We start from the raw sequence: 17,253 nt of genomic DNA on the forward strand, positions 1-17,253 counted from the left end.
GAAGTTCTAAATTTAGCTTCAACCACAAAACACTAATCAAAGAGGGATGCTCACTGTTTTTAACTACAATAGAACAGTGTTCTACAAATGTTTTCCTTTTAAACCAATTTTATACGTATTTTCACCCATATCTGGAAACATACAGCCTGAGTGAGAAGTGATATACAAGAATGACATAAATTAGATCCACTAAAACTGGTTTATTACACTACCCTAGAGTTTTTTATATGAGGAAGCAGCAATTAATCTGGGTTAAAGAACTCTTACAAGGATTGGTTTTCATGAGAAATTTTTCTTTGTCTTCTAATGTAACTACATCCATCAGTAATCCAGTAAACCCTATTTACACATAGTTGGATCTAAGTATTTTTTAGTTGAAATTATAGCTTTTCCTGATTACCTTCATGATGCTAAAATCATTTAAACATAAGACATGCTCTTGTACCAGAAAAAGAGTGCCCACAGCGATGAGGGAGGAGTTAAATCACTGAGATCAATTCATCACTTAAGGTCTTTTCTATTTTTTTATAGGAAAAGCTGAAAATCTTCATAAACATACACTTTCATAGACTTCAGTAAAGTTGTATCCTTATATTGATTTAGTTCTAATAAAGCAGCTTTCTATTGAGATGATATTTCCATTTTGTACTAAAAAATACATTTCCACCAATTGAGCAGAGCCATGTTTTAAATCCAGTATGACCATCTCCTTTTTTGTACTAGTTTAACTCATCTAGCTTTGCTTATTCACCAGGTTATTCTGAAACATGATTCAGGAACAGTTTTCCAAAGAATTGTTCCTGAATAATTATGTATTTTGATAGTAGTCTTCTGAACTAGGAGTCCACAATCCTGGAGAGATATTCTTTTAGAAATCAGATTGACTTTCACATACAGGAAAGCCATCTTTTCTAGCTACCCGGCACAAGGATTTTCACACAATGACATTTTATCTTTTTAACAAAGATACTCTTTCTTACACATGGCCAGAAAAGACAGAAGGGCATGTGGTAGAAATAGCATCTTGCAGGAGGGATTTAACGGCACCTTCTGAGAGAAGTTAGGTAAGAGTGGCTGGATCAAGTCTTAAAACTTCAAGTTGAGATAAACCATTTGGTCAGGAAAAAAAAAATTATTTTTTTTTTTTAAACTCAGACTTAAAAAGTCTGAATTGTTATATGTGTACCCATACAAATGAAAGCAAATGCTATAAAAACCCCATGTTTGTTAGCTGTCTCCTTGAAGCTAATAATTTAAATGAAAGAGACAGCTAGAACAAAGTGAGAAAGAGTGCCCTTGGGCTGACTTACCTCACAGAAGCTTTGGCAATGGTTTTTCTTCAGGTCCCAGGACTCTTTGCAGGGCTCCAGGCACTAGGAAGAATCAGGAGGGAGAGAAGTGTCAGGAAGAGAAAGAAATAAACAACCACAAATGACCCCATTTCTTCTCCAGTTGTTTGTTTGGCCCATAGGAAGTTAATAATAGGCTTTAAAAATCCACTTCTCCTGAGGATAAGATTGTGTCATTGAGTCACAGTGTCAGAGCAAGGTCATGCCAAGCCACGGTTAGATTACAAGAAATATTTTCAGTATTTCTTACTGTACAAGGCAATTGCCTCACTTGTTTATACGCCATCCTATTTTCCGTGTTACTGAATCTAGGTCCTAATACCATTTAACACCGTGCCACTGGATCACAGAGACAATGTCAAAAGCACTACTCTAAAATACAGAAAGTTACATCTTCTCCTCACTGACCAGCCTAAAGATTAGACAGGCACATGGCTTGCCAAGCGAGAAACTATTTCATCACGCTTTGGGGTAAACTCAGCAGAGGTTTAACCACTATTCCTGCATAAATAGACAATGTGCACTGGTCTGTTAGCAAAGCCACTTTCCTTCAAGTACCATATTATCATTTTTCACCTTCAACCTCTATTGCCACGGTTATACACAGAGTTGAGATTCAAACTCTGCAAACCAGAGTCAAGCTTCACAGCACAGCATAAACTATTGAGAGCATTTGCTGCAGCTGAAACATAAATTCAGACTCACATCCAGAAACCTCTTCTCTTCCTTTGTTAGACATATGATCTTGGAAAATACTGGCATTGTTGGGAGTTAATAACACCTACTCCTTCTGGTAATAGTGGAACGATACTTATTGCACCAAAAAGAAAGGCCTTTGACATGCAATTTAGTAGTTATATAATTTGCTTCTCTTTTACATAGCATTAGATTGGATCCCTATATATGTATGCTATTCAAAAAAAGCATGACTACTTAGAGGCTGTACCTCAGCTGTCCACCTGTACCGTTAATGTGCTAAAAAAGTTAGTGCTTTAAAAGCTAACTATTTTTCTTACTAGCAACAACACCTGAAAAATATAATAAAACCATTAGTCACAGAAGTTATATATTTCAGGAATGAAAAATACCACTCAAACATTTTCTAGATATATATATTTTGGTATGTCAGACTCAATTTCTAGCTCTTGAAAATTCACAATGTGCCGTATACAGAGTAATTAGAAGGATACATTACAAAATGTCACTGAAGTCGGTAAGTTTAATGCATTCCAGAGCATTGCTCTGGAATGTATAGTTACCGCACATTTGAGCCCAATTCCACTGTCACGCCAATTTTACAACTCTCCCAACTGTCCGATGGATTTAGCCCCAAATTACAGAGGTATAAATGGTGTCAAGACAAAATCGGCAACATTTTGACCACACTGGGACTTTGTCAGTGATCCTCGAGGCTGTCAGGATTTCCACACCCTTGCCTTCTCTGAATTCTTGCTTTGCTGCTGCACAGCCACACAGAGCGTATCCAAACCAGCGTGTCCACAACCTTCGGGTGACAGCCAGGACCAAGTTCATGCTGACTGGCCCACCTCTCTTGCGGGCTCTAGAACAAAACAGTTGGTACTCCTGGAAGGAAAAACCAAGATGCTGTGTGCTTCGGAGGGTTTGTTCAAGGCGCGTGTAGCAGGATGGCTTTACCTGCAATGCAAGTAGGTTCCAGCACTTGGTGCCTTGACTGGCTGACTCTCAGGACAGCCCAGCTGCTCTAGCTGAGCCCCAGCATCTCCTGCCAGCAGGGCAGGCAGAGATGATGGGCACGTCAACTCAGACACGTTAAAGGCAAGATGGACAAAATGAACCAGGGCTGAGCCGTATCCTGCAATCTGACTGCTCTCAGGATACTCCAAGGGAAACAGATGACGTAGCAAGCCATAGGACCTCCATCATAAGCTTTATAGGCTCTGATTAGAGTGCTCTTACCTACACATACACAAAAAAATCTTCCTACTCCTGCCGTATGAAGAGTCCTCAGAGCACTGGGCTTAGCCGAGCACCACGGGCTGCTGCAGAAGCCGACTGCCTGGCTCTAGTGGAGCTGCACCATTCTGTAGGTTGGAAAAAACCTGGTAGCAGACAGAAATGTTGCCAATGACTTTGCACTAGAAGAGTTTGGGACTGTCCTTCTAAAAAGGTAGTTATTAAGCTTGCAATAACAAGGGTGAGAGCACCTCACAAACACTGGGGTTTGTGCGTTTACCCTCTTAGCTACTCTGTTATGAGGTTCCCCTAAACTGGGAAGCTGGAAAAGCTGGAAGCTTGGATCCAGGTCTCACCTTTGCCTCCTCAACTTAAACTGTAAATCAGCTGAGATCTTAAGATCCCCCCACTGTCTGGTGAGCTTTATCCTCTGAATTGCAATAATCTCAGGTACAGAGATACCTTTTTTTCCCCATGAAGTCTCTCCTGATGTTTTTTATATGGAGAGGGAGATGTGTTCCAGATCCAATGTGTTATATTCATGCTAGCTCTGAAGAAGGGCTATTGTGCACATGTTTTTGTCTTTTTCCATACATTTCAGCCTTCCAATAAACTCTCTGTCCCCATAAACTTTAGCCTGCCTGGTTCTGTTAAACTTTCTCATCCCATTTACATGTGTCACTCTGAGCTGTATCTTTCATCTGGAAAGGGTTGTGTGTTTTTTCTCATCTTTGGCATGCTTTGCTATGAATGTACATCAAGATGAGTCTACTGAAGAACACACATTTTGCAGTGCTCAGTACTGAAGTAAAATATTTTTCCCTCCGCTATGGATCTCCCCCATTTTTAGTCCATCCAGCCAAGGCAAGCACCAAGTTGAAAATTCTCTCAAGAAAAAGCAGAATCAGGCCTTAGATCGAGAGCAGCTGAAGGTTTTCTGACAGGTATCATTCCATGCATAACAAAAGTTAAAATCAAGAAAATGTGAGTCAGAACTACTGGCAATAACATCTGTTTTCTTAAATCCAAGTCTTCAGAGAAGACAAAAAAAGAGCATACATCTTAAAATTTAAAATTTCAATAATACTTTTCTAATAATTTCAATGCAGCTCAGCAGAGGCCTGACCCAAAGCTCCCCCAGACCAACAGGGGTTATTTCACTGGTGTTTAGCTTAGCCTTGATGTCTGAAAGGAAAGCCTACAGCATTTCCCACCGACCAGAAGAGCTCCAAGGAAATTGCTAAATCACCCGTGAGAAAACTATTCCCACCCAGCAGGTGAACACATCCAGGTTTTCCGGATTAGCGTAAATGTGCGAGCCTGTTAAAAGGATACTGAACTCCTCCATCCCGGATAAAAAGGAATCTAGGCCAAGCAGCAAGCCAGTTTTGCCTCTTCTTTATGTAATAAAAAACACCTTGCAGACATTCCCACACGCCCACCGAAGCTAAGCTGAGGCGTGGAGCCGGCAGACTCCCAGCAGGCAGGAGGGCGGCGATGCGGAGAGCATCCCGGCATTCCGGGGACGTCCCAAATGCCACCGGTCCCCTGCGGCCACCACTGGCCGCTGCTGCGGCATCCCGTCAAGGCTGCTGTGCTGCGGGGCTGGGAAGAGGTACGAAACACTGGACCAGTCCTTACGGGCTGGTGGCACTCTTCAGAAGATGACGGGTGTTAATTACAATGGCCTTGCTACATGGAATCCTCCTGAAGCGCCGGTTTTGCCATCTCCTGTGGATCAACCTGGAAGCTGTCGGCTTGCTTTCTTCACCCAGCCTGCTGCAGGGCTGTTATTCCATACTAAACAACTGCAGCAGAAGCCAAAAGGAGGGCCAGTAGAAAGCACCACAGCAGTTGTCGTCCTTCGAAATTTGTGTGTGTGAGTACATACGCACACACACATAGGTGTAATATATCAGATACTACTATAGCTCTGTTAGACTGTATAAAATTAGGAACAGGGGCAAACTACTGTTGCATTCAAGGGAGAAGGATTACTATCGCTTTAAAATATTTTGGTTTGTATTTTTTTATTTCTTTTTTGTTAGAGAAGTCTTTTTTGTTCTGATTTTTAAACTATAAATAAAGCAACTATGAGATTAGCGTATGATGCATACCATTTACAGTAGTTAGGAAGGGGATTTTCAAAATAGTCCACCAACACTTTTGCTTGGGAAATGTTGCCTTTGACTTGAATGGGAGAGAGTTACACCAACACAGCAATTCTGAAAGCCTAATAAATTGCAAAACATCACTTAAGCATTGAAATAAATACTCATTCAAATACTGTATATTTATTCAAATATTATATTTAAATTAAATAGCCGATACGACATATTTATGACTGTTTGAAAAGCAAACAATTATCTATTTCAGAGTAGAAGAGTCTACCCACAGTACTTTTGTCTAATAAGGCTTCTTCCTTCACCAAAGGGGAACCAAGTCATATGCAAACTGTTGTAAAAAGAATGGAATCAAAGTGTTATAACTGGAATATAATTATTCTTTTAATTTATCATTCACCATTCTGGTTTCTCACAACAGTAAGGTCAGAAATTAATCATTTATGTTTACAATATATATTTAAGTGTTTTGCTGTCCTAAGGTATTTAATTAAATGAACTTAGATGGTTAAAAAAAAGGAAAATAACCTTTCAGTGTACAGTCTCCTAAGAACCTGCCATGTCATGAAGACAAGCACCTGAAAAATACATATACTCACTATCAGGCACTGAGCAGAGAACATTCTTGGGGTCAGGAATTCAACTAAAGTCAAAGGAGAATATAGTGTTCAGCACTCTTAGAATCACTTCGCGATGGGTACACTTAAACATACAACTGCGCCCAAAGGAACCATGAGAAAAGTGATTTTCAATCTGTAAATCTTAGCACAGTGGCAGTAAACACTATGTAAAACATAAACAGACAGCAAGAGAGACATAACTGGTTTTGAGATTTTTTTTATCTTCATCTGCTGTTTATCAATAGGAATAGAAATTGTTACTTTCTGTGTCTCAAAAATTGGACTGTGAGTTGTCCAAAGAACACAATTTTTTGGTTTCAGAACAGTAAATGCACAGTTGAATATTTACCAGTCCAAATCAATTAATAGCACGCTAACTTGGTAGGACAATATTAGGTATTAGCGGTATCGCATCATAGAACATACTATCTTCTGTTGAACAATTACTTTTCTTCTTTACTATACGAGCCATGAGATGCAGGATGCGTTTATCAAAACTATTTGTCATGATAAAACTGAAGAGATGCATCAGGAAGATTCATAATTTAAAAAATTTTGACGCGTCAATTAAAAAAAACTCCCATTAGCTCTGGATTGTATTTTCCCAAAAGACCCATACACACAAAAACAATCCTCAGACGTTCTCTTCCTAGAAGATACATCTAATTTATTAATGCCAAAAAGAAATATCAGTATTTATGTTACTGTTTGAATCAAAGACCAAATTAGATTCTCCAAATTGACACATGAGTCTGATTTGGTGCTTCTGCACTTAGGAGGACACGGTGTAATTCTAAAAGCTATACCTACAAGGAAATAATTTAGCAGAATAGGAGAATATTAATTACACGTACAAGTGGGTAAGAATCACAACTCTTTGACAATTTGCAATGAAACAGAAGAAAAGCATCCTGACATGAGACCAATTAATCCATCTGAAGGACTTTGGCTGCCCACTTCAGGAACGCACATAATTTTTGTCAAATCATTTTATAAAATTCTATTTATTTGTCTCTCAAATTCCTGCGGTAATGCATGTCCTCATAAACTTTAAGATGGGTATTTTCCTTCCATAGATTCAAGGCAGCTTACCTGAATTCTGCATATTAAAATGAAAGAAGTGTTTGGTTATGAAATTGAAGTTCAACACACTCTTTTAAAGATCCCTGTTCAATTTTTTTTTCATCTCCGGTTTAAATCTTTGACCAGCCCTAAGGTGTGGGCTGTCTACCCACCCAGAACACACAGGTGTGACTGTTTCATAATGTACGTTACAAAATGAAAAGCTCAGGTACACAGAACTATACGCCGTGAGAATTTCAGGCACTTCGAGTTAGGAATCCTGCAGAGGCAGGTAAGTGAATCCAGAATTGGGATGCAAAAAACCCCTTTTCTCATTCCCATGCTGGATTATTCTGGATGCTCTCCAAAACCCACGCTCAATAGTTTGATTGATTCGGAGGCTTCACGTGAGTAATTCTCCATGTGAGCGGTTCTCAGTATCAGGGTACTGCCCTCAAGTTTGCGGGCACCTTTCCTAGTGATCGAGTGCCCGAGACGAGGCACTGCAGCACTTCAGGTATGAGAAATTTCGGGTGCTCGTACACCCTGTCAGGTCACGCACCCCCTGTACACGTCTATCGTGTTTAAAACAAACCGTTAGAGGTGGAGATGCACTAATGAATCCGCTGGTTCCTCAGGCCAAAAAAATCCCCGAGCCCAGACAGGAATGTTCAACTGCAGAATCAGTAGCCGTCGTATTAGCTTGTAGATCGACACACGCTGCTCAAGAAGCCTCTGAGCATTTTGTGGGATCCATTTTAGGCCGAGTCAGTCTCTTGCTTCTCTGCCTCTTTTGCCTCTCCTCCCCCATGAGCAGACTGAACCATCGGAGCACTAGTCACCAACTTTCTAGAAACTCGGTGTGACATTTCAGCTCCTAAAATTCAGTTACATTTAATGCAGACTGGGAGAGGTTTAAGTATCTTTAAAACTTTGAAAGTCTAATAGAAACAACTGCGAAACGTATTCTTTTATGTAAAATAGCAGTTTCATGTGGCTACTTGGAGTTGCTCCTCTGTTCACGTTAAAGAGATTCTCATGAGAATTACACTAGTAATATATTTCCCTTGTAACTGAACAAACAAATGGGTTAAATGACAGAGAAAGGTTCCCTGACTGTGTTGCCTGTTTTCTCTCCTGTAGGTCAGTGAGCATCATGATTTGGTGAAAAGGAGTGATTTTGTATTCCAGGATCAAGTCTTAATTAAATTAGTTACAGTTGGGGTTATTCTGTGACATTATCATGTACACTGGGAACCCAGCTGATACTGTCTGAAAGTATTGCTAATTGTAGAGCTGGTTTTGAATGAAAGCCAGGTCTTAGATTTTAAATGGTCACTAAAGAATGTGCTTGGTTAGAGTGATCTGGGTCTTTAAAATCCCTTTAAGGAGCACTTCTTAGTCTTTCTCAAAATGTATTTTTTCTTGTTCTGTACTGATGACATCCTGACACGTACTGTGATGGGGCAGATGACAAGGAACAGGTTACTAACGTGGAATTTGTTATCATCTGCAAGTACTAATTTATTCTAATTAATAAAAGTATATATATACAAAGAAACAGAAAAATCCTTCATTTGTAATCAATATTCAGAGAGTGCATCCTTATGTTTTAGGACAGATGACCGCTATGTATTTTTCAGAATTTAACCGCTCAGAAAAAAGTATCAACCAAATACCTGGGGCTGGCATTGAAACTAAGGGAATGGTGTCTCTATTGGAGATGTAGTTACAGCTACCTTTACTATTCTGAGTCCTCTTCAATTGTAAGGTAACAAAGTGCAGCACAAACCTCCAGGGTCCAACAGGAGCAAGTAGGGACAGACAGGGACAGGGAACAGCAGCCACATGGCCACCATCACCTTATATTGTATGGCATCACCCACGGGTGTACCTGCAGCATCCTTGTCTTGACTTGATTGGTAGTCAATTAAATTGATGTTGTTTCTTCCCCAAGTTGAGCCTGTCTTTAGCCCGTGACCATAAGTGGGGAGTGATCCCTCCCCATCTTTGTGTTGACCCATGAGCCTGCCTTTATATTTTCTCCTCATCCCACCTTGGCCGGGGTGGAGGAGCGAGCGAGCGGCTGCGTGGTGCTCTGTTACCCGCTGGGTTTAAACCACGACACACCCAAACAGACTTTTCTGGTTAAGTCACATGTCACCTCATCCAGAGCAATTTGGCATTAAAGTACTAAGGGTTAAGTTATGAGAATACAGCATTTGTGTTGAGTTCTAACATCAGAAAGTAAGAGGGAATATAAGCCATCCAGCAGTGGTCTTTGTCAACAAGAATAAGAGCCATAATTCCTGGCAGAATTTGGTATATCCCTTATGAAAAGACTAGCAAAAGCTGTATAATAGAGATCCAAAACGCATCATTACATCTGCAACTGAGATTTATTTTTAATAATTCTTATCTAAGTAGGATGATGCATATGACCTGCACTGAAATATGGAATTTACAACACATCACTTGCTTTAGAGAATTTTCCAGGAATTGCATTCTTTCTATTTTTCCTCATTGTTTTTATATTTTAAGAAAAAGATGGTAAATTACATCTTCCAACTATATGCTAAATATAAACCTACAAAGTGAGACATTCCCTATCTGGCACCTTGAACTGAAGTCTTGAAAGTTATGAACAACCCTTATTCACCTCAAAATGGTGTTAATACTGAAATACTTTTTAAAATTACATTTCAAAACCAGCATTAAATGATGTTACTTCTGGTTTCACATCCGAGCAGTGTGCTCTCAATAAATGTAAACTGTTTCTGCACATGGGACTGTTAGTGTCTCCTAACAGACAACTAAAACCTTCACTTCACCAAACCATGCAGAACATAGCTACAGTATCTTCCAATTATGAATTCTGAAGGACACAGAAAAAAAATATTATTATCCAAAATACTATCCAAAAAAGTAAGAGAAGGACAGCATACTGACATGTTTCTTTGAAGCTCTATTTTGCTACTTGAGCAGGGAGGTAGACAAAGCCTTGATTTCAGCTCTGTTTATTCAGCCTTTTACAAGGCTTAGACATGCAGTTACTGAAGCAAACTCCAGTTTTAGGTGCAACTGTCTTCTCTGTTACCAACACTTTGGAGAGTGGTCTGGTCATTCGAATGGTCATTTCAGAACAGAAGCTTTACTGGCTGCAAAGCCAAGCAGCATAGTTTAAACTCCTATAGCAAATACCTGCATTCAATGTGTATTTATTTTACTTGGGTGTCGAGGGACTAAAAGCACACACATGGACAGGTATTACTGCCCTCCACAATTATGCAAACTTGCTAATATCAAATCAGGACTTACAGTAAAGGAAATTTTCAGAAGTACAATTGTTGGATATCTAACAAAAACATGAACTTGAAGAAATAACTTCCTTTTCTTAATTGTCCAGTTCATTTCAGTAGACAAACATCAGGGATGCCAATACCACAATTTTAAGTGTTAGCAATCTGAGTTACCGAATGCCTTCAATACCCGAAGCAAATAAAGGAAGCCTTATGACTTAGGATCAGTATTTCCTGGAACAGAGATAGGGAAAGGGCTAGTCAGTATATCGGTTAACTCTGTCCAGTCCTTTGCATATACAAAGTAGAATTACAGGCTTTGCCTCTAAAGCGGAGGCTCTGTTTCAAAAATTTGGATAAAAAAAGCTGTTCTGATTGCATTGATCTCTGAAAATCCACCCTTTCAAATCTCCATATGCTCCAACACCCTGCATGAGAGCACCAGAAAGACCAAGACCATTGCCAAGAACTTCAGGTCAAATTTCCTGGAAGTCCATGTAGCCTTTGCTGTAAATTCCCAGAATTAAACAGCAAGTGAAAGCTACCAGAAAAGTTGTACATGTACTGATGGTGAGAATCACTGAAGGTGTTGAAAATGAAGGAACTGTTCTGACATAAAATATTTGGAAAGTAAATGACTATTAAAAAAGGGAGGGGAGGGGGGAGAGAAGTCATATCATCACACTGTAGCAGAAATGCAGCAGTTTCAACTTTAATCCTTTTAGAGTGAAAATAACTTTCAACACCGATAGTTTGATAACTATCTGTATGGCTTAGTTGTCTGGCACGTCAAACTTTGCCAGCAGAAGTGTTTGGTTGAAAGGACAGAAGAACAATCCTAGGATGCTTTTCATGTTTTTATTGCTACCAAATCAAAATCATGGTCATTGATGTCAACAGAAAATTGGCTCCTAGACATTAGTTCATTCCTGACCAGTCCTTTTCAAAGTTTGTTTACAGGGTTTTGTATCAGCACATGAAGCTGGAACATGTATTTTCGTCCCTTTTCCTGCCTCATAGCCTAGAGCTTAAGACAGTCACCAAAAAACACCTTTGAGTTCTTATTTTGCCTGATTTTGAAACATGGAATTGAACTTAAACCTCCTACATTCAAGATGAATGCCCTAAACTTAAAGTATTTGATGGAGCTTTCTCTCTCCTGCTGAAGCTGTTTCATCCTGTATAAGCAATGAGTTCTTCTCTAGAGAAGAGCCTTAAATGTGAACCTCTCACCTTGAAGGGGCATGCCCTTGCAGCACTTTCTGATCCTCCTGAAGTTCTTTTGAAATGCTTATAATAGGTACAAATATTTTGGTTATGTCTCAGTGCAGTAGCTATTCCACCACCACTTCTTTGCTACAGAGATAATATTCTTTTCCACATTCTCCTTTTTTCACATCTTTGTTTCTTCTACCAACCTACACTGGCCGGATAATTGTTGTTTCAATTATCCCTATTCAAACTGTTGCCGCAAAGATCGTTTTCCTATCCTATTGCCTTGGGTTTCTGTGCTGCATCAAGTGCCAATTAGTCTCTTTTTTCAAAACTCCTCCTAGCCCTTATTCTAAATCTCCACATTCTGAGGTTTCACCTGTCAAGATACGAGGCATAGCGTCGGCAAAATGCCATGAAGCAGCAAGTCAAGCCTGGAGCACTAGTGTGCACACAAGATATGTACTGTGGCAAAGTGCATAAATAATTTTAAATCAAATGAAGAGTGATATAGTCTAAAAAGGTTAAGAAGCCCTTTTCTAATAAACTTCTTTCTGATAGTGGTAATAGCTTTAATTGCTTTGTGCCTTCCTGCTTCTTTCTGTGCTATTGCTTATGTATGGAATTCTTTGGTAGCGTAGCTACCATATTAATGAATAAAGAAATTAACTACCTGAATTAAAAAACAGTAGCAGGTTTGCCTCTTTCTGAACTTTTTTTCCTTCAGGCGGTAGTCCCACAGTGCACCAATGAACTGATTTGTCATGTTTGCATCTGTTCCACCAATCTATCACGGATCAGTCATGCCAACTCTTTCTTTCTGCTTTTAAAGCTTCTCCAAGATTGCATCTATAACCTAGGGAGTAAAGCAACACGGCAGAAACTTTCCACTTGTACATCCCTACTGTTTCTAGGTCACTGTTCCCTGCCACCCTGTCTATGCGGATAGGGTCCAAAGAAGGCCAAAGAAGGTAATCTAGTAAAAGAGAAGTAATATTTACTGCTAACAATAGGGGTCTGCAAAAGATAACAGCTTTTCCCTTCCAGATATTAGAACTGCAGATGGGCTTTCACAACTTGTTTCCAGCAGTAGCAACAGTGATCAGCTGATGGATAACTTTAGGGTTGGACTCGATGATCTTAAAGGTTTTTTCCAACCTAAATGATTCTATGAGAAGAAGCCCATCTTACACTCTACAATGTCTCTCTCATAAGCTGTCTTTTCACCTCCTAATAGTTGAATATTTGCTTTAGTGATTGCATAATACTTTTAAAGCGAAAGTGAGCATAAATATTTTGACATTTTATATACGCACAGAATTCTCATTGAGAAAACATGATTCCTTTAATCTCAGACAGACAAGGGAAAGCCTCTTCAAGCTGGCACTTTCCCCTCCCAATCTGTTACAAGGCAGCTTCAGATAACCACACGCGGTCTTGTTATAAACACCATCTTGCTATGCGACTTCAAGTGTCTGTCAGAGCAGCGCTGCTCTCTCCAAGCAAAGTCAAGGTTTTTGTTGCTGTTTTATAAATGAGTTAAACTACTGAACTCTTCTGATAACAGATGACTATCCTTACACATCACCCTGCAAATTCACACATACATTTCTGAATGAAAGAGCCGCAACTAAATGTTCTTTTCGCTTGTAGCCACCACAGCACCATGGTTTTATAGACCACCTAACAATCAGAGACGACGACAAAAAAGGGGGGTCCTCTTTGTCTAAATCGTTACTTTGTCTCTCTTCCCTGGCTTTCTATTCCCCTCCCAGCACTACCATCACCATCAGAAACGACATATTCCGCATAACTAAACAGCAAGAGCCATAGGGCTTTTCACTTCTAATTTCACGCCATAATAAAATGCAGTGGTTGTTTCACTGGGGGACCTGAAAAGCCTTCCTTTGTGAGGCTGTTTGACGGTCAGGTTAAGTATCACACTCTGGCAGCAGGCATCTGTGCATGCCTCTTCACGCGGTTATGGCAAAGGAGGGGGAAAAAGAACGGAAAAATGAAAAGGAGGTTGTCTTGAAAACAATATTCATCCCCTGCTCTGAAGCGAGCAATTCACATTTACCGCTTGGCCTAAATATTTTTAAATATTGTCTGTTGTCCACCCCACTGATAGACCAATCAATCTAATAATAGTAAATCTAGAAAGTGTTCAGTGTACTCAGAGTTACGCTTGTTGCTTTAATGGAAAATCTATTGACCTAAAGTAGACTGATGATACACATTTGTGTAGGTGAGAGGGAGGGAAAAAAAATAGACCTGAAGAAAAGAAATTTGCATTTTTATTAATTTCAGAGTAAACAAATTCACGAAAGAACAGTGAAGATGATCAGCAATAACAAACAAGAAATATGGTATTTCTAAAAAGTACCAGGATCATATGTAACAGAATTTATATTGCTTCATTCTATAAAAATAGAAGTTAAAATTCCATTAATCCAAAGTACAACGGGAACAAAAAGCCAAAATGTAACAGGAAACTCTGTGAAGTGTTCTACACTTAGCTTTTTCCAAATATATTCCCACTACACAAAGAATGTTTTTCTGTCCCATGTTTAGAAACCCTATTGTATCCATTGAATCTTTTGTAAAAAGAGATAATGTGATTCCTTTTCACAATAATCTCTTCATGTATCTTAACATAGTCTACCGGATCACCAAAATGAGTAAAATTCTATCAGTTTTCATGACAATTCATACAAAAAACACTGCTGAGTAATACTTTAAAAGTTAGATAGTTTCACATATTATTTGAAAAAAAAAACTTTTTAAAAAATCGTGTTTTAAATAATAAAGTGTCTGAATACTTTAAAAAATTAAAACCAAGTAACCTAAAATATCTATGTTGTTTCAAAGGAATTCTTCCAAAGGTTATTAAGTAAATGCCTTCCCTCCTATTATTTTTCAATGCATGCTATACATGAGCAAGACTACACTTACACGCTAAATTTCTTTGTAAGTATCTCTAATTGTTATACCTTTCAGATTATGGTTATGTGATGGGCATGAGCAAATGCACGTAGCATGGGGAATAAACAAGAGGAGTTAGAGGCGTGTGTGCACTTGCAGGGCTATGGTCTTATTGGCATCGTGGAGGCGTGGTGGGATGGCTCCTAGGACTGGAGTGTCGGACTGGAAGGACACAGGCTTCTTCGGAAGGACAGGCAGGGGAGACGAGGATGGGGTGTCTCCCTCTATGTCAGAGACCAGCTGGAGTGCATGGAGCTCTGCCTGGGCATGGATGAGGACCCAACCGAGAGCCTACGGGTCAGGATTAAAGGGAGGGAAGGGACAGGTGTCCTTACAGTGGGGGTCTGCTACAGGCCACCCGACCAGGCAGGCTGAGGGGATGAGGAACTCTATAGACAGATGGGAGCAGCCTCATGTTCACAAGCCCTGGTCCTCATGGGGGACTTCAACCAGCCCGATATCTGTTGGAGGGACAACACGGCAGGGCATCAGCAATCTAGCAGGTTGCTGGAATGTGTTGATGACCAATTCCTTCTCCAGGTGATGGAGGAGCCAATGAGAACAGGTACTATGCAGGACCTTGTTCTCACCAACAAGGAGGGACTGGTGGGGAATGTGAAGCTCAAGGGCAGCCTTGGCCAAAGTGACCACGAAGTGGTGGAGTTCGAGATCTATAGGACAGTGAAGAGGGTGCACAGCAAGCTTACTGCCCTGGACTTCAGGAAAGTAGACTTTGACCTCTTCAGGGATTTGCTTAGTAGAGTACCATGGGATAAAGCCCTGGAGGGAAGAGGCGCTCAAGAAAGCTGGTTAATATTCAAGAATCCCCTCCTCCAAGCTCAGGAGAGATGCATCCCAACAAAGAAGTCAGGCAAAAACAGCAGGTGGCCTGCATGGATGAACAAGGAGCTCCTGGACAAACTCAAACACAAAAAGGAAGCCTACAGAGGGTGGAAGCAAGGACAGGTAGCAAGGACAGGGAGGAATACAGAGGAATTGTCCAAGCAGCCAGGGATCAGGTCAGGAAAGCTAAAGGAGCTAAAGGAATTAAATCCGGCCAGGGCCATCAAGGGCAACAAGAAAAACTTCTATAGGTACATTGATGATAAAAGGAAGACTCGGGAAAATGTGGGCCCTCTCCAGAAGGAAATGGTGACCTGGTTACCTGGGACATGGAGAAGGCTGAGGTACTCAACAACTTTTTTGCCTTAGTCTTCACTGGCAAGAGCTCCAGCCACACCACCCAAGAAGCAGAAGGCAAAGGCAGGGACTGGGAGAATTAAGAACCACCCACCATAGGAGAAGATCAGGTTCAAGACCATCTAAGAACCTGAAGGTGCACAAGTACATGTGACCTGATAAGATGCATCCACGGGTCCTGAGGGAACTAGTGGATGAAGTGGATAAGCCACTATTCATCATATCTGAGAAGCTGTGGCAATCCGGTGAAGTTGCCACTTACTGGAAAAGGGGAAACATAACCCCCATTTTTAAAAAGGGAAAAAAAGGAAGACCTGGTGAACTACAGGCCAGTCAGTCTCACCTCTGCCTGGCAAGATCATGGAGCAGATCCTTCTGGAAACTATGCTAAGGCACATGAAAAATAAGGAGGTGATTGTTGACAGCCAACATGGCTTCACTACAGGCAAATCGTGTCTGACAGATCTGGTGGTCTTCTACGATGGGGTTACAGCAGTGGTGGATAAGGGAAGAGCAACTGACATCATCTACCTGGACTTGTGCAAAGTATTTGACACTTTCCCCGCACAACATTCTCGTCTCTGAATTGGAGAGACATGGATTTGATGGATGGACCACTTGGTGGATAAGGAATTGGCTGGATGGTCGCACTCAAAGTGTTGCGGTCAATGGCTCTGTGTCAACGGTCAATGTCTGAGTGGAGAGCAGTGACGAGTGGTGTTCCTCAGGGCTCGGAATTGGGACCGGCACTGTTTAACATCTGTGTCAGTGGCACAGACAGTGGGATTGAGGGCACCCTCAGCAAGTTTGCCAATGACACCAAGCTGTGTGGTGTGGTTGACAGGCTGGAAGGGAGGGATGCCATCCAGAGGAACCTTGACAAGCTTGAGAGGTGGGTCTGGGTGAACCTCATGAAGTTCAACAAGGCCAAGTGCAAGGTCCTGCACGTGTGTCAGGATAACCCCAAGCACATACACAGGCTGGGTGATGACTGGATTGAGAGCAGCCCAGAGGAGAAGGACTTGGGGGGACTAGTGGATGAAAAACTGAGTACGAGCCAGCAATTACATCCTAGGCTGCATCAAAAGAAGTGTGGCTAACAGGTCGAGGGAGGTGATTCTGCCCCTCTACTCCACTCTCATGAGATCCCACCTGGAGTACTGTGTTCAGCTCTGGGGCCCCCAGTGTAAGAAAGACATGGACCTGCTCAAGTGGGTCCAGAGGAGGGCCACGAAGATGATCAGGGAGCACCTCCCCTGTGAGGACAGGCTAAGAGAGTTGGGGTTGTTTAGTGTGGAGAAGAGAAGGCTCTGGGGAGACATCATAGCAGCCTTCCAGTACTTAAAGGGGGCCTACAGGAAAGCTGGAGGGAGACTATCAAGGAACATAGTGACAGAACAAGGGGTAGGGGTAATGGTTTTCAACTAAAAGAGGGTATATTAGATTAGATATTAGGAAGAAATTCTTC

The 17,253-nt window shown here is 40.9% G+C and overlaps 1 protein-coding gene across 1 annotated transcript in view; it reads right to left on the reverse strand.

Annotated features, from left to right (window-relative positions):
• Positions 1-17,253, reverse strand: part of ANOS1 (anosmin 1) — a 147,175-nt gene that overhangs the window by 63,058 nt on the left and 66,864 nt on the right. Inside the window, exon 3 of the mRNA XM_049834684.1 lies at positions 1,311-1,373. Within this exon, the coding sequence (XP_049690641.1) occupies positions 1,311-1,373 (63 nt within the window). The remainder of the gene's footprint in view (positions 1-1,310; positions 1,374-17,253) is intronic.

Source organism: Accipiter gentilis, chromosome 31, assembly GCF_929443795.1.
Source record: "Accipiter gentilis chromosome 31, bAccGen1.1, whole genome shotgun sequence".
In the NCBI taxonomy this organism is placed as follows: domain Eukaryota; kingdom Metazoa; phylum Chordata; class Aves; order Accipitriformes; family Accipitridae; genus Astur; species Astur gentilis.